Source organism: Anolis carolinensis, unplaced genomic scaffold, assembly GCF_035594765.1.
Source record: "Anolis carolinensis isolate JA03-04 unplaced genomic scaffold, rAnoCar3.1.pri scaffold_7, whole genome shotgun sequence".
In the NCBI taxonomy this organism is placed as follows: domain Eukaryota; kingdom Metazoa; phylum Chordata; class Lepidosauria; order Squamata; family Dactyloidae; genus Anolis; species Anolis carolinensis.
In genome coordinates, this window is record NW_026943818.1 from 16,119,152 (window position 1) to 16,139,904 (window position 20,753).

Here is a 20,753-nt window from a genome sequence, read left to right on the forward strand (position 1 = left end):
AAGATCTCAGCTGGCATTTGGAAACAATAGACATTGACAAAATTACGATCTGCCAGCTGCAAAAGGCCACCCTACTGGGATCTGCGCGCATCATCCGAAAATACATCACACAGTCCTAGACACTTGGGAAGTGTTTGACTTGTGATTTTGTGATATGAAATCCAGCATATCTATCTTGTTTGCTGTGTCATAATAATAATAATAATAATAATAATAATAATAATAATAATAATAATAATAAACTTTATTTCTAGGCCGCCATCTTTCCCCAGAGGGACTCAGGGCAGTTAACATCTATATATATAAAAGGGTAATGGAATCACGGCACCGGACAAAACAACTAAACTAAACGCCCCACAACCTTGAAAATTGACAACACAACCTCTCATCCACACCTCTACGTTCATACAACAAAAAGAAAAGAAAAATTAAATCCTAGCCACAGCAACGCGTGGCCGGGCACAGCTAGTTATGTATAAATGGCAAACATTCAATGCCACAATTTCTTCATTAATATCAAAAGTATAAAATGACAATAACATACACATTATAATAAAAATTCCCCGTTAAAAATGCATCTGAATGCGCCTGAATCCGTCTCTGTTTCCTCTCTCGCCGTGCATAGATATCTGCATAGATTTCCATCAGTCTTCAGCAGCACTTACTCCCTCGCCTCCTCGGCCTCGTTAAAACATTGCTTGGCACCGCGATAATTTGTCCTCTTAATGTTTGAGTAATTAATGCCCGTAATAATCGCATCTGAGGACCAACTGAGAACAAAGCTTTGATAGTCGAATAATGTAAAACACAGATTTACAGGGACATTTCGAGCAAGGAAAATATTTTGCTTCAAGATAGATATATTTATTGGCTGCATTTTTTTCTGTTTTACTGCTTCATCAAATGATGTACAAAAACACTTGCCTTTTTGATGTGTTTCTCTTGCCCTTCAATGAAAAGGACAAAGTAATGGCTCCATTGAGGTTGTGTCAAACAGGGATGTGTTCTTGCCCCAACCTTATTTTCTATCTTCATCACTATGAGACTTCATCTTGTTGATGGGAAGCGTCCCACCGGAGTGGAAATCATCTATCGGACAGATGGCAAGCTATTTAACCTCAACAGATTGAGCCAAAGCCAAAAGCAAGGTCACAACAACACCTGTTATAGAACTCCAATATGCCGATGATAACGTGGTCTGTGCGCATTCAGAAGAAGACCTACAACATCTGTTATAGAACTCCAATATGCCATAACGTTACGGTCTTTGTCTTCAGGAGAAACCAGATAATAACATCCTGTGGAGGTCAACTCTGGACTGATTTTCTCTCAACCCATTCCTGTTTGATTCCTGTTTAATTGTGCCGTCTTTACCTTGAAAGTAGTTGTTCTACTCCAGAAACTTCATTTTTTTTGTGGCTGCCACGAACGAGGTTGAATTGGTTGAGACTCGAGAAAAACAAAGTTTGTGCAGTTTAATGAACTTTTCCCATGTGTTTAGGATAGAGCCAATTAGGAAATGTCATTGATTTCCAGGAACAAAAATCATATAATAATAATAATAATAATAATAATAATAATAATAATAATAATAATAATAAGGTCGTGACGAATTGGTTCCACAGTGCGAGTCACAAAACGTCTCCATTTGAAGTTAACCAGAGGGTTGATGTCTTTGGCTTGGGAGTACTGTGAATTTATGATGTTGTGTTGACTGTTTATTGCCTATGTTTTGTTTTGCACTTGCTGTGTTTTGATTTTTGTGTCACACCTTGAGTGTTTTGTGAGTCGCTCCGAGTCCCTCTGGTTGGCAGGATATAAAGTTGTTGTTATTATTATTATTATTATTGACACAATGACATTGTATGACACAGCAAACAAGATAGATATGCTGGATTTCGTATCACAAAATCACAAGTCGAACACTTCCCAAGTGTCTAGGACTGTGTGATGTATTATTATTATTATTATTATTATTATTATTATTATTATTATTGTATGACACAGCAAACAAGATAGATATGCTGGATTTCGTATCACAAAATCACAAGTCAAACACTTCCCAAGTGTCTAGGACTGTGTGATGTATTATTGTTATTATTATTATTATTTTATTATGACACAGCAAACAAGATAGATATGCTGGATTTCGTATCACAAAATCACAAGTCAAACACTTCCCAAGTGTCTAGGACTGTGTGATGTATTATATTATTATTATTATTATTATTTTATTATGACACAGCAAACAAGATAGATATGCTGGATTTCGTATCACAAAATGCCAAGTCGAACACTTCCCAAGTGTTGTTGTTGTTGTTGTTGTTCTTGAAGCTGGCAATGGTAATGGACCGGAGTGTGATGGAAAGGAGGCTTGCGTACTAAAAAGTGCATCTTGGACGGATAATGTCTATGCAGATAATTTGCCATAAAATTTATATCGCAGTCCTTAAAACCATCAGAGGTTTATTCTGTGATTTATGCAGTATTAAAACGCACTGTACATGCCAGTCCTTTAGATTTAATGTTTATTGCCTATAAAAACGATATCTTACTGTGGATATTCAAAAAAACACAACTTCAGTGCAGTGTGAATTATGTTTTCAGCCTGGAAGCTGGAAACGTTTTGGAGAAGACTGCAAAAAGGGAGAGGCCAAATGTTAACTTGCATTTATCTTGGTTTCCGGAAGGCCTTGATCGTCTTGCCAACAGTCTAGTCCAGGCATGGGCAAACTTTGGCCCTCCGGGTGTTTTGGACTTCAACTCCCACAATTCCTAACAGCCTGCCGCCACAGACAGTAGAAACACATAAAATATTCCATAGAACACCACTCTGAAAACAAGGGAATTCCAGACAGGAAACAATCAGGGCCAGCTAACACCTCCCAACAAAGTATTCCCATCACCAAAGTCTGGCAAATCCTCTGTTTTCTGAGGGCCACAGACAGTAGAAGCACATAAAATATCACAAAGAACACCACTCTGAAAACAAGGGAATTCCAGACAGGAAACAATCAGGGCCAGCTAACACCTCCCAACAAAAATTTCACTCAGGGAGGAAACAGCCAGGCTTTAAAGCTGCAAGGCCATTACATGCTAATCATTTTACCTAATTGCAGCATTCATATTTCCCTCCAACACACACACAAAAGGAAAACAATCAGAAATATTGTATATTCACAAGCTTTAGGAAATAATATCCCCTGATGGCACAACGTGTTAAAGTGCTGAGCTGCTGAACTTCTGGACCGAAAGGTCGCAGGTTTGAATTGGGGGAGCGGAGAGAGCCCCCACTGTTAGCCCCAGCTTCTGCCAACCCAGAAGTTCGAAAACATGCAAATGTGAGTGCATCAATAGGTACTGCTCCGGCGGGAAGGTAACGGCGCTCCATGCAGTCATGCCACATGACCTTGGAGGTGTCTACGGACAACGCCGGCTCTTGGACTTAGAAATGGAGATGAGCACCTACCCCCAGAGTCAGGGGAAAACCTTTACTCTTGACCTTAACTACCACCAATTCCTCAATACTTTATTTCCCATACCACCATACTTCGCCACAGCAACGCGTGGCCGGGCACAGCTAGTAATGTATAAATATTAAAATAAATATAGTGTCCCTACTTTGCGGATTTTCACTTATTGTGGGTGGTCCGCGATAAGTGAGGGAACACTGTGCACCGTATGCCTTTAGCTTGGAGGGGATTTTATGCAGTCTTTCCAATGCCGTTGCTGTCATTCTCATTTCCCAGTGCAATGATCTTCATCTGCTATTGGAAAGATCCCAGATTTGCCTCTTGGATGCTTGTGTGTGAACGGTGACCCTTCTCGGAGGCTTGTTTTCCCTGAACCGTCCTCCTTTCTGGTGTATATTTTGCTATCTCTTGCTATTTGACAGACTGTTTGTTGCAAATCTTCCAAGGCCTTCTGCTTCCCAATTAGCCACATGGGGCTTCTGTTCTGCATGTTCTCTCTCCTGTTTCTTGACTCTGGGATGCATTTCAAGAGTGGCTTGTCCAACTGTTCAGGGTTTCCTTCTTTTTATAGCAGTTCCCCCATATGTTGTCGCATTCCAGATCAAAATCTGTTTGGCAGAAACGAATGGGCCACTTTCCCGGATACTTGGCATTCCTTTTCATGGGTGCGTGGCAGGATTCTCTGTGTCTCCTGAGAAGTAAACATGACTGAGGCTGGTGACACGTCTTCTCAAGCAACTACATAAAGAAGCGAAACTTACCCTGGCAGTTTGCAGCCAAGTGGAAATATGGTTGTATGTTAGGTTCTCTTCTTGGGTAAGTCTTCCCCAAGAAGAAAGCACCAAGACACACGCTGGGCAGATTCTAACAGGTTTTTATTGTACGGAATACCAGAATCTTCTCTATAGCCCATTTACATAGGGGCTCTCACATACCAGAGGGTAATTGAGGTTTTATGGCTGGCCCGTCCAAGACACACACTGGTAGATTCCAACAGGTTTTATTGTACAGAATACCAGAATCTTCTCTGTAGCCCATTTATATAGGGGCCCTCACATACCAGAGGGTAATTGAGGTTTTATGGCTGGCCTGTTTTATGTCAGTGCTTGGTCTGTGTCCGGAGATGTCAAAGATCAGAGATCGTGACACTATATTTGTCAATGTTTATGGCTTAAATTGTTGCCATCCTGGGGTAGAAAACACTTATATCCCCTCCCAAACACTTCTTCAAACAGCCGCAAGGTTGTTCCTTAGATTCCCAACTTGTTCTTTCTTTTTTGAAACAAAAGCTTTTGCACTGGTGAAAAATCAATACTGGAAAAACGAGATGCAAGGTGAGACTTAGTTTGTTGCTGTTTATTTGTTCAGTTGCTTCCGACTCTTGGTGACCTCCTGGACCATCCCGGGCCGGAGCTCCCTGTTGGTCATGGCCACCCACAGCTCCTTCAAGGCCAAGCCAGTCCCTTCAAGGACTCGGCCCCTCTTCCCTTTTCCTTCCCTTTTCCCCAGCATCATTCTCTTCTCCAAGGTCTCCCGTCTTCTCATGATGTGGCCAAAGTCCTTCACCTTTGCCTCTCATCTCCTTCCCTCCAGTGAGCAGTCGGGCATTATTTCCTCGAGTATGGACTGGTTGGATCTTGGTTCAAGGCACTCTCAGGATTTTCCTCCCAACATCGCAATTCAAAACCAGAGATATCCAGGAAGAGGGGCCCAGTCCCTTGCTGGTCTCTCGCCTCGCGAGCGAGTGGTTTTTCTCACTTCTCATGAACATCAGATTTATTTGCAATGAAAGGAAATCGATTAGGAGTAAAGAAAAATCTCGAGGCAAATCCTCCCCAAAGGTACATAACATAACTTCTATTGACTTTGCGGGATGCAGAACACATCCTTGAATTTAGTGCCTGAATAGAGCGAAGAGAGAGGCAAAGGAAGCGTGGGGGGGGGGGGCGCTCGGGAAGAGAGTGCTACAGAACGGGGTCTCCTGCCACTCAATAGGCTTCAAAGGGTACAAATGGGAGATCTCAGAACAAGGTGTCCTTTTTTCGTGTCGAGAGCAACTTGAGTCGCTTCTGGAGTGAGAGAATTGGCCGTCTGCAAGGACGTTGCCCAGAGGATGCCCAGATGTTTGGATGTTTTTACCATCATTGTGGGAGGCTTCTCTCATGTCAAGGCGTCCTGGACTCGTCTTTTAGTGTGGAAAAAGTCATCGGGGGAAGCATGAGCTCACCAGAGCATTTGGTCACCTGCCATCCTTACTCGGCAATCGGCTGCAGGCCCTGGGAGGCCTGGGTGCGTAGGCCCAAAGCTTACACTCAAGGCTCCGGTACGTAGGCCCAAAGCCTGCACCCGTGGGCCTGGGAATTCTGGGCTTATGGGTGCACGCTTTGGGCCTACGCACCCGGGCCTCGCAGGGCCTGCAGCCAAATGCCGAGTAAGGAGCGCTCCTTACATGTCAGTCGGCTGCAGACCCTGTAAGTCAATCAATACCGGCTCACGCCTACACATTTTGTACTATTCCCAGGTTCTAAGGACTTGATATGTTTTTCTGTTGCTTTATACTGTTTATACTGTACTAGCTTGGGGACCTGGCAGTGGCTGAGTTATTAGATGAAGGCATTGTTTGCTTTGGGATGTTACGCACTATCACTGAAGTTTGGTCCAGATCCATTGTTGGTTGGGTTCACAGTGCTCTCTGGACGCAGGTCAAGTATAATTCTTGTAAATCATGGTAAATTCTCCCCAGACCTCTCATTCAGTTGCTGATCACTTCCTCTGTGAACTGTGTGCCACAGGAAAGGGTAGGAAAGGGCTAAGGGAGAGGCAGTGGGCGGGGTCATGCAAATTAAGGGACCCTGGGATGTCCATTCTGGAGGAAAAACAGAACATTTAGGATGAAATTGTCCCCGTATGAAAGCCTTCCCTTGAGTGGGGGGCAGGATGGTGTTTGTGGAGGACACGGGCAGGCTACATACATGTTCATGCGCTCACTATAACCTGCATGTCAGTGGAGGGAGGGACATGCGTGTCTCCTGCTTGGTGAGAACTATAGGTGGTTTTGGAGGCAGGAAGCTGTCTGTGTAAGTGGACACCTTCTCCATATACAAATTTTTCACTTTTATTATGCGTATAGATTTACTGGTTTATACTGCTATTAAATTATGGTTGTATTTTTGATGTATGTTAATGCTGGGCTTGTCCCCATGTGAGCCACCCCACGTCCCCGCAGGGAGATGGGAGCGGGGTATAAAAATAAAGTTTTATTATTATTATTATTATTATTTTATTATGACACAGCAAACAAGATAGATATGCTGGATTTATTATTATTATTATTATTATGACACAGCAAACAAGGTAGATATGCTGGATTTATTATTATTATTATTATTATTATTATTATTATTATTATTATTATTATTATTATTATGACACAGCAAACAAGATAGATATGCTGGATTTCGTATCACAAAATCACAAGTCGAACACTTCCCAAGTGTCTAGGACTGTGTGATGTATTTATTATTATGATTATGATTATTATTTTATTATGACACAGCAAACAAGATAGATATGCTGGAATTATTATTATTATTATTATTATTATTATTATTATTATTATTATTATTATTATTATGGCTGCAATGAGAAAGAGAGAGTGTGGATAATGAAGCCCATGTACTTCCACGACCAGGTTCATGAGACTTGACTGCTTCAAGGGATCTAAGCCTAGCTGACCCAGTTGTCTCTCTTTTGTGTTGACAGAGGGAGCTTGACGCCACAGCCACCGTCTTGGCTAACCGGCAAGATGAAAGTGAACAATCGAGAAAGAAACTTATTGAACAAAGCCGCGAGTTCAAGAAGAACACTCCAGAGGTGAGCAGAGGTGGTCCCTTCGGGTGAGAAGGGCGGGATATAAATGTGAGAAATAAATAATAATAATAATAATAATAGTTAATGTAATTGCATTGACCTATGGATAAATTGAGCCAGCTTGAGGGGGGGGGGGGGGCTTACACCTGATCTTATATTATATTTTATATATATATCCTAACTATATAATTTAGGAGTGTGCAAAATGGTGGATTTCCACTCTATCATTTCAAATTTTGGGTATCCCCTGTTTTGGAAAGATTCTTCCCGAAACGGAAACAACTCCAAATCCTGATCCCGATTAGGCCCCTCTCCTAATCTCCCAGAATTTGCCCAAAAGATTGGGGAGGGGGCAGAAACAACAGATTTCTACCATTTCACCTACCCCTATACACCCAGGCGTTGGGTGCAGGGCTTTGGGCCTTGCAGGGCCTGCAGCCGATTGCCGAGCGCTCCTTAATTGGCATTCGGCTGCAGGCCCTGCGAGGCAGTCAATCCGTGTTTGTGTATATATATCTATATCTATAAATTTGAAATCTATAGTATTTCGTATTTGCTATTGTGGAAAAGGGTCTTGACGTTCCGCTTGAAGGATATGCGCAACGGTTGGCCATATGAATCATGAGCCGTTTTGCAACGGCTCTTTTGCGAAGCTCCTGTGCCCAGTTTGAGATGTGAGAGAGCGACAGCGTGGTGCGGTTACCTCATGGCCTTATCTCCCTGCTTGATCTGGATTGCATGAGGTCGGATTACAGTCTCCGTGGCCGGAGGCTACAGGTGGTGATCGGCTTTTCTCCACCGCCCGGAACATCACCAACGGGTTTGGATGGGAATGGCTTTGCCTTCATGGGCGCACTCTCTCTTCCTCGCTCTTCTTCTTAGGGAGGAAGGTCCGCTCTGTGCCCAGACAGGGGCTTTTCTTAGAAGGCTTCTTAGAATATCCTCCATATCTCTCCTTGAAAGAATCACAGTTTGTACACAGTTTGGCCCGGGCTGTGGCGCAGGCTGTTGAGCAGCCAGCTGCAACAAATCACTCTGACCAAGAGGTCATGAGTTCGAGGCCAGCTCGGAGCACCGTGTTTGTCTTTGTTCTATGTTAGGCATTGAATGTTTGCCTATATGTGTAATGTGATCCGCCCTGAGTCCCCTTCGGGGTGAGAAAGAAGGGCGGAATATAAATACTGTAAATAAATAATAAATAAATAAATTTGTAGGGCTGGAAATACCAGGATCAGCACAGCTGGTGGTTCGCAGGATAGACCTATGTGAGGAGCACCAGGGAGGAATAATAATAATAATAATAACAATAATAATGTGATGATGATGATGATGATGTGTGATCCAATACAACAGCCAGCAGAGTATCTGCTGTGGACTCATCTTGTTGTGTTTCAAATAATAATAATAATAATAATAATAATAATAATAATAAGAAGAAGAAGAAGAAGAAGAAGAAGAAGAAGAAGACTCTGGAAGAAACCAGTGCAAGTGGTCCCGGTGGTGATCGGCACATTGGGTGCCGTTCCAAAAGATCTCAGCCAGCATTTGGAAACAATAGACATTGACAAAATCGCAATCTGCCAACTGCAAAAGGCCACCCTACTGGGATCTGTGCGCATCATCTGAAAACACATCACACAGTCCTAGACACTTGGGAAGTGTTCGACTTGTGATTTTGTGATACGAAATACAGCATATAGATCTCGTTTGCTGTGTCATAAAATAATAATAATAATAATAATAATAATAATAATAATAATAATAATAATAATAATAATAATAATAATATATCACACAGTCCTAGACACTTGGGAAGTGTTCGACTGAGTTTTTCCTGTTGTTTTTCTTCAATGTGACTGTCACCTGGGATGGCAACATCAATTATTATTATTAGTAGTAGTAGTAGTAGTAGTAGTATTAGTACGTAGAAGGGTCAGAGCCTCTTTTGGGAGGCAGCACTAGCTGTAGAAAGCCAACATGCCAGCTGGAGCGGCCAGAGATGCCTGTGCTTTGGCCTTGCCTGGGCTCTCCAGAAGGCAGACACATTCGGTGCAAACGTTGTTGGCCTGGAAGCCAGCAAATTTGGAGATTTCATCAGCCGATCCTCCTTCCCCTGGAGGGCTGGCTGCTTTATCTGATGCCAGATCTGTCTCTGTTCCAGGGCTGATGTTTCATTGTGTTGGTAGCTTATGCCAAGGGACTCATCGCTCGACAACTCCGAGGAGAGGCTCAGTTGTGATTGCTACCAAAACCGTGTCTTGGCTGAATTGACGACTTATTCAGAGGCGCTGCCAGCCAACTGGCCTCCTAGTTTCTGTAAGCCGTTTTGGCAAGCAATCCGTGTCCCGTTGGTTGCTTCACTATGTATTTGTAAGATTTAAATCAGAGCGTTGTGAAATGTCTCCAGTCTGAATTGCCTCGGCTGATGGGAAATTCATTCCACTTCCCGTTTTGTAGGGTGATCGCTTGGATTTCAGGCAGCCCTGTGAGATGTTTCCCCAAAAACCTAGTCCGATAGATAGATATAGAAGAGAAGGTTGGGGTGTTCGGAACAGCAGAAATGTTCTGTTTTCATTTCGAATTTCAGCTGTCTGTTTTTGGGGAGATTCTTCCCGAAACGGAACTCCGGATCCCGATTTATGAATCCGAAGAGCCTCCCTCCTGATCTCCCAGAACCTTCCTAAAAACAGAATGAAAACAAAACGGATTTCTGCTGTTTCTCACAACCCTAGAATCAATCAATCTATCTATCTATCTATATAATGTAATGTTTGTTTTTAGGACGCACATAACTAAAAAACCACTGGATGAAGTGACACCAAATTTGGCCACAATACACCTAGCAATCCAATGTGTGACCATCACTAAAAAAAAAAAAACAAAAAACCTGAAACCCCCCCACAAGGACTTAAACCCCCCCCCCCCAAAAGCAAGATGAGGTTACAGCGCATGCGCAAAGACGATTGTCTTGGCCCCACCCCACTCCTACGAGGGAGCTGGCCGGTGACAGAACTCTTTTCGGCTTGAGGCAAGTGTGAATGTGGCAGCTGGCCAGCTTGAATAGCACTGAAAAGCCTTGCAACCTCCAAGCCTGGCTGCTTCCTACCTAGGCGGATCCTTTGTTGGCCCGCTTGAATAGCATTGAATAACCTTGCAGCTTCAAAGCCTGGCTTCTTCCTACCTAGAGGGATCCTTTGTTAGCCCGCTTGAATAACACTGAATAGCCTTGCAGCCTCAAAGCTTTGCTGTTTCCTACTTAAGGGAATCCTTTGTTGTCCTTCTTGAATAGCACTGAATAGCCTTGCAGCTTCAAAGCCTGGCTGCTTCCTATCTAGGGTACTGTTGGCCCGCTTGAATAGCACTGAATAGCCTTGCAGCTTCAAAGCCTGGCTGCTTCCTACCTAGGGGATCCTTTGTTGGCCTGCTTGAATAGCCTTGCAGCCTCAAAGCCTGGCTGTTTCCTACCTAGGCGGATCCTTTGTTGGCCCGCTTGAATAGCATTGAATAGCCTCGCAGCTTCAAAGTCTGGCTGCTTCCTGCCTAGGGAGATCCTTTGTTGGCCCGCTTGGATAGCATTGAATAGCCTTGCAGCTTCAAAGCCTGGCTGCTTCCTCCCTAGGGGGATCCTTTGCTGTCCCGCTTGAATAGCATTGAATAGCCTTGCAGCTTCAAAGCCTGGCTGCTTCCTACCTAGGGGGATCTTTTGTTGGCCCGCTTGAATAGCACTGAATAGCCTTGCAGCTTCACAGCCTGGCTGTTTCCTACCTAGGGAGATCCTTTGCTGATCCGCTTGAATAGCATTGAATGGCCTTGCAGCTTCAAAGCCTGGCTGCTTCCTACCTAGGCAGATCCTTTGTCGGCCCGCTTGAATAGCATTGAATAACCTTGCAGCCTCAAAGCCTGGCTGCTTCCTACCTAGGGGCATCCTTTGTTGGGAGGTGTTACCAGAGCCAGATTGCTTCATGTCTGGAATTCCATACCACCAGACAACGCCACAGCAACACGTGGCCGGGCACGGCTAGTAGGATAGAATAACGTTGCTGTCATTGTACATCATACGACAAAATTACGAGATAGAAATGGAGAATATGACAAATGAAGCACCCTTGGGTGCTGCCCTAGGACGAATGAGAACATAAGTGGAGGAAGCCCTCAGGGTTGGGACACACGTGGTTGAGATGTTTCTGGTTGAGATGTTTCTGGAGGAGGCCTTGTCTCGGTTTGTACATGAGGTTCTGTTGCATAAGGGTGGTGACCTCATGCGCTTGGATTTCCTGCCGTTCGTCACTTGCCTCTCTCTCCTGCTTAATTACAGGGTGTCCTGGCCCTTTCAGGAGGAAGGGAGGCCGCGTGAAGTGTAGACGGTGCTCAAAGTCATGGGGAGCGGGGAGAACTTGAATGGGGAAACAGCCATTTTGTTTTGCCAGCTGCACCTCTTCTTCGAGGTCCTGTCGACCGGCTCTCGGCGTCCCTTAATCATTTTGGAAACGTGGCCGATCTTGGTAATTCCCCGTCTCTGCCGTCCCTCGTCGGAGCTCAAATCCGCGCCTGAGAGAGATGCCAGGAGGAAGGCTTTATTATTATTATTATTATTATTAAGGCTTTCCCAATGGCCCCGTGCTGCTTTGTTCTCTTTGCCAGAAGAAGCAGGAGTTTGGAGAGTCAATGTCGACTACAAGGCTTAAAAAAAAACACCCACCTTCCAGCTTGCAACGGCTGATATCAGAAGTGGAAACTAAATTGGTAATTTGAATTGCAAGTGGGACTGTGTTGTAGCCACAAGCGGCAAAGGCGTTGGCTCTTTTAGTTCCCGTTGTATTAAAAGGCTGAACTGGGTCTGTTTGGTCCCTTGATCATCACGTGAGTGTTTCAGGGGCTGCAGGATTCCTTTGCTTTGACTCCTGAGAATTGCGCTGAGAATTAAAAGATCCCATGGGTTCCCAAAGACGCTCCTCCGGGAAAAGAGTAGGCCTGCATCTCAACGGGAACCGCGGCTCTCGGGAGGCATTCGTTCGACTCTGTGAGGCAATGGGTGTGCATGCCTTGGAAGCCCCATGGATTTCGTACAGTTTTCTTAGGCCGGGGGTCTTCAGATGTGGATGGATAAGTGAAAAGTTCTCAAACTTGGATGTGCTGACAGTGGTCAATGTGTTCTACCGTTAAGTAGCCAATTTCACCCCCGTAGCTGTGAAAATGAGGGAGAAAGGAGCCCCTGAGGTTTCTCGCGAAATTAATGAAAACCCCAAGCTCTCTCTCCATAGTAAATGGAAATGTTGAACCGCAGGGACGTTTTCCCCTGGAAAGTGCATGATCTCACCCACTTGGGCTCGGAACTACCTCAGAGGCATCTGGTTAATTTACAAGATGGGTTTTTTTTATTTTTTTAATACTTTTTTTGCCGTTTAGTTTTTTCCCCCCCTAAAATACGTTTGACATACTTTTATGTCAATGGTTGCATTTATTTAATTAGGGACCCCCACATGGAGTGATAGCCTTAATAGACTTATTCCTGTCCTGCAACAAAGTGCAACATTTAGGAAAATAATAACAAAAGGTGTATTTTGGACAAGGTCTGTGTTTGTTTGTTTTTTCCTGCTGTAAGGCTTGGAATTTGTGTAGTCGAGCTTTGAGAAATTAAGAAACAACTGAAAACTTGGATGTTTAGGTTGGCTTTTGGATGACCAGCCTCACTATAACTCTATTCTGAATTCTACTAGTCCCTCTTAATTGGGTATTTTAATCTAATGATTCTATTTTTATATTTATATTGCTGCTACAGTCCCCCCACCTATAAATAAATAATAATAATAATAATAATAATAATAATAATAATAATAATTGTATAACACAGCAAACAAGATAGACATGCTGGATTTCATATCACAAAATCACAAGTCGAACACTTCCCAAGCGTCTAGGACTGTGTGATGTATTTTCGGATGATGCGCGCAGATCCCAGCAGGGTGGCCTTTTGCAGTTGGCAAAACATAATTTTGTCAATGTCTATTGTTTCCAATTGCCGGCTGAGATCTTTTGGCACGGCACCCAGTGTGCCCATCACCACCGGGACCACCTGCACTAGTTTCTACCAGAGTCTTTGAAGTTCAGTCTTGAAGTCCTCATAGCGGCTGAGTTTTTCCTGTTGTTTTTCGTCAATGTGACTGTCACCTGGGATGGCGACATCAATGATCCAAACCTTTTTCTTTTCCACAACTGTGATGTCTGGTGTGTTGTGTTCCAGAACTTTGTCAGTCTGGATTCGGAAGTCCCACAGTATCTTTGCGTGCTCATTTTCCAATACTTTTGCAGGTTTGTGATCCCACCAGTTCTTTGCTGCTGGCAGGTGGTACTTGAGGCCTAAGTTCCAACGGATCATTTGGGCCACATCGTTGTGCCTCTGTTTGTAGTCTGTCTGTGTGATTTTCTTACAGCAGCTGAGGATATGATCCATGGTTTCATCGGTTTCCTTGCACAGTCTGCATTTTGGGTCATCAGCTGATTTTTCGATCTTGGCCTGAATTGCCTTTGTCCTGATGGCTTGCTCCTGGGCTGCAAGGATCAGGCCTTCTGTCTCCTTCCTTCTTCAGGGTCCCATTCATGAGCCAGAGCCAGGTCTTCTCCTTGTCAGCTTTTCCTTCAATTTTGTCAAGGAACTTTCCATGCAGTGTTTTGTTGTGCCAGCTGTCAGCTCTAGTTTGTAGTGCAGTTTTCTTGTACTGGTTTTTTGTCTGCTGTGCTTTGAGGAGTTTCTGATTTTTGACTTCAATCAAAGCAGGTTCTTCACTTTGCTTTACATATTCTGCCAGGACATGTTCTTCTTCTTCTTCTTCTAATACTAATACTAATAAAAATTATTATTATTATTATTATTATTATTATTATTATTATTATTATTATTATTATTAGACCGAAAAATAGCCGATTGTGCAATTAATGTGTGGAACTTGATCACACGCTGCTTTGTGCTACTAGAGCAGGCATGGGCAAACTAAGGGCCGGGGGTCGGAAGCGGTCCCCTGGGTGCTTACTTCAGTCCCTCATTTCCTCTGTCCTTTCGGCATAAGGACATGGTGGCCCAGCGCATCCTTATGTAGAAAGAAAAAAGGTTTAAGTTGTCACCAGGGAAGGGATGGGTGTGGGTAGGGAGAAGGGAATGGAAAAGGAACAAGTATCATAACTATGGTTATGTCTATAAAATAATAATAATAATAATTAATTAAAAATTCCATTTGGGGAGAAAAAAAGGATGGGGAGGAGGACACGCAGCAGCCGAGAGCCCCTTGGAGCGCTCTCAGCCACGGCACGTCTTGCCGTCCTCCCGGTGTGAGCAACTCCGTCCTTATACTGAAAGAATGACCCGAGGAAGGCACGTAGCAGCTGAGAGCTCCCCAAAGTGGCCGGATGGCCATCTGCCGGGAGGGATTGGATAGTGCAGAGCAGTACGGAGAGCAGGCTTTCTTGCCGGATTCTTTTGGAATTAACACACTTTCAGTGTTGATGAATATATGGAAAAATGAAATGGGGCTGCTACCCTGCCGTGTCTCCAGCGTGACAATAAATCAATTGCGTTTCCCTTTTAAAACGTCTGGCTGGGTAATTTATGCTCTCTTCGGCCATTGCAAAGTCCGTAGCTGGTGTTTTCATTGGCAGGCCTCATTCCAGGGACTCGGAGGGCCTTGAGAAATACTGCGCTTTTGTTCTCGGCCCAAATCGAGTGGGGGAAAACACAGAGGCATTTTCCTGCTCGGTGCAAAAAACGGCTTGCTTGGTTCAGTCTTCAGACCGGGTCCATTTAAAGAAATTTCGGAAGAATGCCAACTCTCTTGTCTTGAAGCGAGACCCCTTTTCTGTGGCTGCGGTTCAGACAAGTGTCGTTGGCCACGAACATCTGGATTCTGCTCCCGAAACATGTCGATGGTTTGTGCCGAAGAGAGTGGTTGCCTCATTGAGGAAAATAAATACATCCGAATGTTGCATCTGAATTTTCTATTCATGGCCCGGAGCGCATTTGCTGCTCTTTGTTGGAAGCCGTTTCAATGCGCCGTAAATCACTTTGCACAATCAGAGCAAGTGCTGAGCTGTTATTGACAGAGAGCTTTCACAGAGAGCCGGCTGGCTGCAGAGTTTCAGCCCGACTCTCTTGAGTCTTGGGGAGGAATCACGGGATTGCTCCATCCATCAATCGGTGGATTGATTGATTGATTGATTGATTGGCTGGAGGTTCTTCCTCCTGCCACAAGCTTCTTCTCCTGTTACTTTGATTAGCCGCCCAGGATACAGAATCCTAGAACAAGGGACTCTTTGTGCCCAGAGAAGCCGCTATCTGTATTAAGAAATACAGTAGAGTCTCAATTATCCGACATACACTGGTGTGAAGAATGTCGGATAAGCGAAACTGTTGGATAATAGGGAGGGTGGCAGGCTGTCTGTATTAAGAAATACAGTAGAGTCTCAATTATCCGACATACACTGGTGTGAAGAATGTCGGATAAGCGAAACTGTTGGATAATAGGGAGGGTGGCAGGCTGTCTGTATTAAGAAATACAGTAGAGTCTCAATTATCCGACATACACTGGTGGGCAGAATGTCGGATAAGCGAAACTGTTGGATAATAGGGAGGGTGGCAGAAGAAGGAGCTTCTTCCCCTGTCATTTTTTCAGACTGAATGCAGACGGGATGCATACTGACCCCATCACACTTAAATACTACGATTTGAATTGTTTGTAAGTCAGATGCTTGAAACTCGGGGATGACCTGTATATATATATACAGTAGAGTCTCGCTTATCTAACATAAACGGGCCAGCAGAATGTTGGATAAGTGAATATGTTGGATAATAAGGAGGGATTAAAGAAAAGCCTGTTAAACGTCAAATTACATTGTGATTTTACAGATTAAGCACCAAAACATCATGTTTTACAACAAATCGACAGAAAAAGCAGTTCAATACACAGTCATGTTATGTAGTAAATACATAATAATAATAATAATAATAATAATAATAATAATAATAATAATAATAATAATGGGATCTGCACACATCAGCCGAAAATACATCACACAGTCCTAGACGCTTGGGAAGTGTTCGACTTGTGATTTTGTGATACGAAATTCAGCATCTATATCGTGTTTGCTGTGTCATAATAAAATAATAATAATAATTATTATTATTATTATTATTTTATTTTTATACCCCACCTCCATCTCCCCAGGAGGACTCGGGGCGGCTTACAAATACAAAACAAACATACAATACATCATATCCCCAAAAAACGCACAAATGTAAATTAAAAAGACATAAAATAAAATCACAAATTTAGCCCCAAAACATCGCAATGTATTGAAAACATTGACTACAAAAACATTGACTACTAAAAGGCAGACTGTGTTGGATAAAACAGAATGTTGGATAAGCGAGACTACTGTATATAGAAGTATGTGTGTCTGTCTGTGTGTTTATTTGCCTGTCTCTACCACAAGTGCCGGTTGCTAGGTGAAGTGGCCCTCTGTGATTTCCCTGGGAAAGAAAGATGACGCGTGTATGAGGAGATGGGAGGAAGGAAGGAAAGAGAAAAAGAAAGGAAAGAAAAGATAGAAGGGAGAGGGGAAGAAAGGAAAAGGTAAAAAGGAAGGAAGGAAGAGAAAGGAAAGGGGGAAAGTTTGAAGGGAGAGAAGGAAGGAAGAGCAAGAAGATCTTCCTGCGGAGAGGATAATCAGGCCGTTATGGGGAACGGCGTCAGGCTTTATTTAGTTGATTTTTTGAGACCAATTAAAGGAAGACTGGCTGCGCTTCCTCTTGTAAACACACATTTAGCTTGCCTAAAATAGACAAACCTGACTCTGCCAAATGGAGGGATGTGTGTGGCCTGCTTCCCGTGAATGTGCGTCGAGATGGTTGACCTAAGTCTACCTGATTTTTGGAGGTCTCTTTGCTTACCTATGGTCTTATGAGATTGTCTAGATGGTCTTTGAAGGTCTCTTTGCTTAGCTACGGCCTTATGAGACCATCTAGATGGCTTCTGGAGGTCACTTTCCTTACCTATGGTTTTATGAGATTGTCTAGATGGCCTTTGAGGGTCCCTTTCCTTACCTGTGGTTTTATGAGATCGTCTAGATGGCTTTTGGGGGCCCCTTTCCTTACCAATGGTCTTATGAAACCATCTAGATGGTCTTTGGAGGTCTCTTTGCTTACCTATGGTCTTATAAGATCGTCTAGATGGTCTTTGAAGGTCTCTTTGCTTACCTACGGCCTTATGAGACCATCTAGATGACTTTTGGAGGTCCCTTTCCTTACCTGTGGTTTTATGAGATCATCTAGATGGCCTTTGGAGGTCTCTTTGTTTACCTATGGTCTTATGTTAGGGTTGACCTAAGTCTGAAATGACTTGAAGGCACACAACAACAACAATCCTAATTTTGGACTATTTCATCCTAGTGAATCGGCCCTCCACTTAAAAAGTCTGGACTGAAATGCTGGAGGAGGAAGCCCGACCTGGAGAGTTGCGGGCATTGAAACATAACACAAGTGATGAATTGACAGTTAAAATAGGAGGTTGAAAATACGGGGGGAGTTTGGAGAAATGTGGTGGGACCTCGGACACTCATTCCTCCTGCCTGGGTTGCTCTCGACGTTGTGATGAATGAGTAGCCGGGTGAGGTATGTGGAGGCCTGACCTATTTGACGATGGTGCGAGGCACACGTTGGTACACTGCAGCCCTCCAGCAAATCCTTTTCTGAGTGCAATAAACATCTAAAGCTTCCCACCCCATTGTAAACAGGAGAGCGAGAGAAAGAGAGAGCGAGAAAGAGGGAGAGGTGCCCGGAGCACCCTGCATGTATCAGAGCTATTAAAGGAAAGAACACGGTGGTGGTGCGCGGAGGACACGTGCTCCCACGTCGGAGAGCAAAGGCCAGATATTTTTCAACTTCAATACAGGAGGATTGGGCCCCGAGATTGTCAACAGGATCTCTTCTTCTCGGTGGATTATCCAGTTCCAGGGACTCTCTCGTTCCTGTCAGATGGAGCCGTTCTCGAGGCTGTTCTCGAGGAGCAGGCCTTTCCGATGATGCTCCCATGGTATCTCGTGATGCAAGATAGAGCTTCCCGAAGCAAGGAGATCTGGAATGATGGTGGGTTTTTTTAAACCATTTGTAGTCTGCCTTTCTCCAGATGCAGGGACTCCTAGGGTTCCAGAGCGCAGGTGGAAGAGTGGCTTCAAACTACAGGAAAGGAGACTCCACCTGAACACGAGGATTGTGAGAGAGAGATGTTCACCAGTGGAACCCTCTGGGCTTTTAAGCAGAGGCTGGATTGGATGGCTATCTGTCGGGGAGCTTTGAATGCAATTTTCCTGCTTCTTGGCAGAATGAAGTTGGACTGGATGGTCCACAAGGTCTCTTCCAACTCCAGGATTCGATGGTTCCAGGGCACAGGTGGTTTCCTACTGGCCTTTCTCCTGATACAGGGACTTAATAGGGTTCCACATCACTGGCGCCTTTGATACAGGGACTTATCCAGTTCCAGAGCACAGGCACCTTTCCTACTGACCTTTCTCCTGATACAGGGACTTATAGGGTTCCAGAGCACAGCCATCTTTCCCACCCTGTTTCCCCGAAAATAAGACATCCCCAGTAAATAAGACCTAGTAGAGGTTTTGCTGAATTGCTAAATATAAGGCCTCCCCTGAAAGTAAGACCTAGCAAAGTTTTTGTTTGGAAGCAGGCCCGCCAAACACAACACCAGAACATGCAGGATCGGTAAATGTACGTACCATAGAGTGTTGTACATGGAAATAATGGTAGTAACAAGAAATTCGTGAAAGGATTCACAGTTGTGATGACAACTATTGTGCAGTATATAATACATTTTCATTTTTTTGTTCAACAATAAATGTGAATTCTTCTTCATGGAAAAATAAGACATCCCCTGAAGCACATCTTTGGGAGCAAAAATTAATATAAGACACTGTCTTATTTTTGGGGAAACACGGTACTAGCTTTTCTCCTGATACAGAGATGTATAGGGTTCCAGAGCACAGCTATCTTTCCTACTAGCTTTTCTCCTGATGCAGGGGCTCATAGGGTTCCAGAGCATCTTTCCTTCTGGCCTTTTTCCTGATTCAGGGACTCATAGGGTTCCAGAGCACAGATGTCTTTCCTTCTGGCCTTTCTCCTGATACTGGGACTCGTAGGGTTCCAGAGCACAGCTATCTTTCCTACTAGCTTTTCTCCTGATACAGGGACTCATAGGGTTCCGGAGCACAGATGTCCTTCCTTCTGGCCTTTCTCCTGAGCCTGGAGATGGTAAAGCATGGTCAGCACGCTGGGGACATTGACCAAAAGAAGCCTCAGCCTTGTCTTGCTCTTCCGTTTTCTCTTCCCGTTGTATTGTGAAGCCCAGCAGAACACACGTGGCCTTCCAATCCTCTTGCGGACTTCCCATTGCCGTGTCTCTCTGATTTGTTTTGCCCCCTTCCCAGCCCAGTCTTGGGTTGCAGGAGGAGCCTTGAGTAGTGGTGGGTCTTCCGTGCCCCTCTTCTTGCAGGGACGGAACGTCAAGGCACGTCAAGGAATCCTCTCTCCTGAGCTTGCCAAGGATGCAAATCATCCTGTTATTATTCCCATAATCCAATCTTCGGGGTAGATTTTGCTTAATTCGCCCATTGTTCAGACAGAGGTATTTAAGTGCCATAATGTGTCTGTCTTTGATATTCTAGAACCTGGTCTTTTTAATTTCATGCCAGGGATCAGAGTTTAACAACGTAATGCATTACGTTGTTAAAAGGCTTCAGAAGACTTCAAAGCCGAGCTCTGTTGACTCATTAGGAAATGATAACACCGGGAATTGCATTATCTTCACCAGTCAACAAGCGCAGACTTTGGAAATATCCTGTTCCTTAATTCAGTTCATTCTTCCACTTTACATTTTTGGACACAGGAAGCGTAAAGAGCCAGCCCAGTGCGTGCGCGCCTTGCATTTGAAGTGACAAATCCCGTAACTTGAAAGGCAAACTTGGAAGTGGGGAAGGGGGGCTCGACATGCGTTTAGATCATTTTCTGCTCACTTGGTTTCTTACGAGTATACTTCCGCTCCATATTTTCGTAACCTTGTACTCCAAGTCACTGCTCTCATTGCGAAATCAAAAGTCGAGGCATTTTTTGGCCTGGGCTTTGGTTCCCGTATTGGGGTGTGACTCTTCTTTTTGTTACCGTTCTCATAGACTTCTTCACATGATGAATGATGAGGGTTTACGTCTTGGAAGTCTCCAAACGATGGAGAGAAAACCTTACCAAAGAGGAGGAACATCAGTGGAGTGGCACATCCAGAGCAGGGCCGTCATGTTTTCTTAAAATGTGGTTCGATTTGCATTTCTGGTTCCTTGGATGATCTGGGTATCAGCTTGAAAACA

General features: G+C 44.1%; 1 protein-coding gene across 7 annotated transcripts in view; it reads left to right on the forward strand.

Annotated features, from left to right (window-relative positions):
- cux1 (cut like homeobox 1) overlaps positions 1 to 20,753 on the forward strand; it is a 182,891-nt gene that overhangs the window by 44,388 nt on the left and 117,750 nt on the right. For all 7 annotated transcript variants that reach the window (XM_062960050.1, XM_062960052.1, XM_062960053.1 and 4 more), the window contains exon 2: positions 7,236 to 7,346. In XM_062960050.1, coding sequence (XP_062816120.1) covers positions 7,236 to 7,346 — 111 coding nt within the window. The remainder of the gene's footprint in view (positions 1 to 7,235; positions 7,347 to 20,753) is intronic.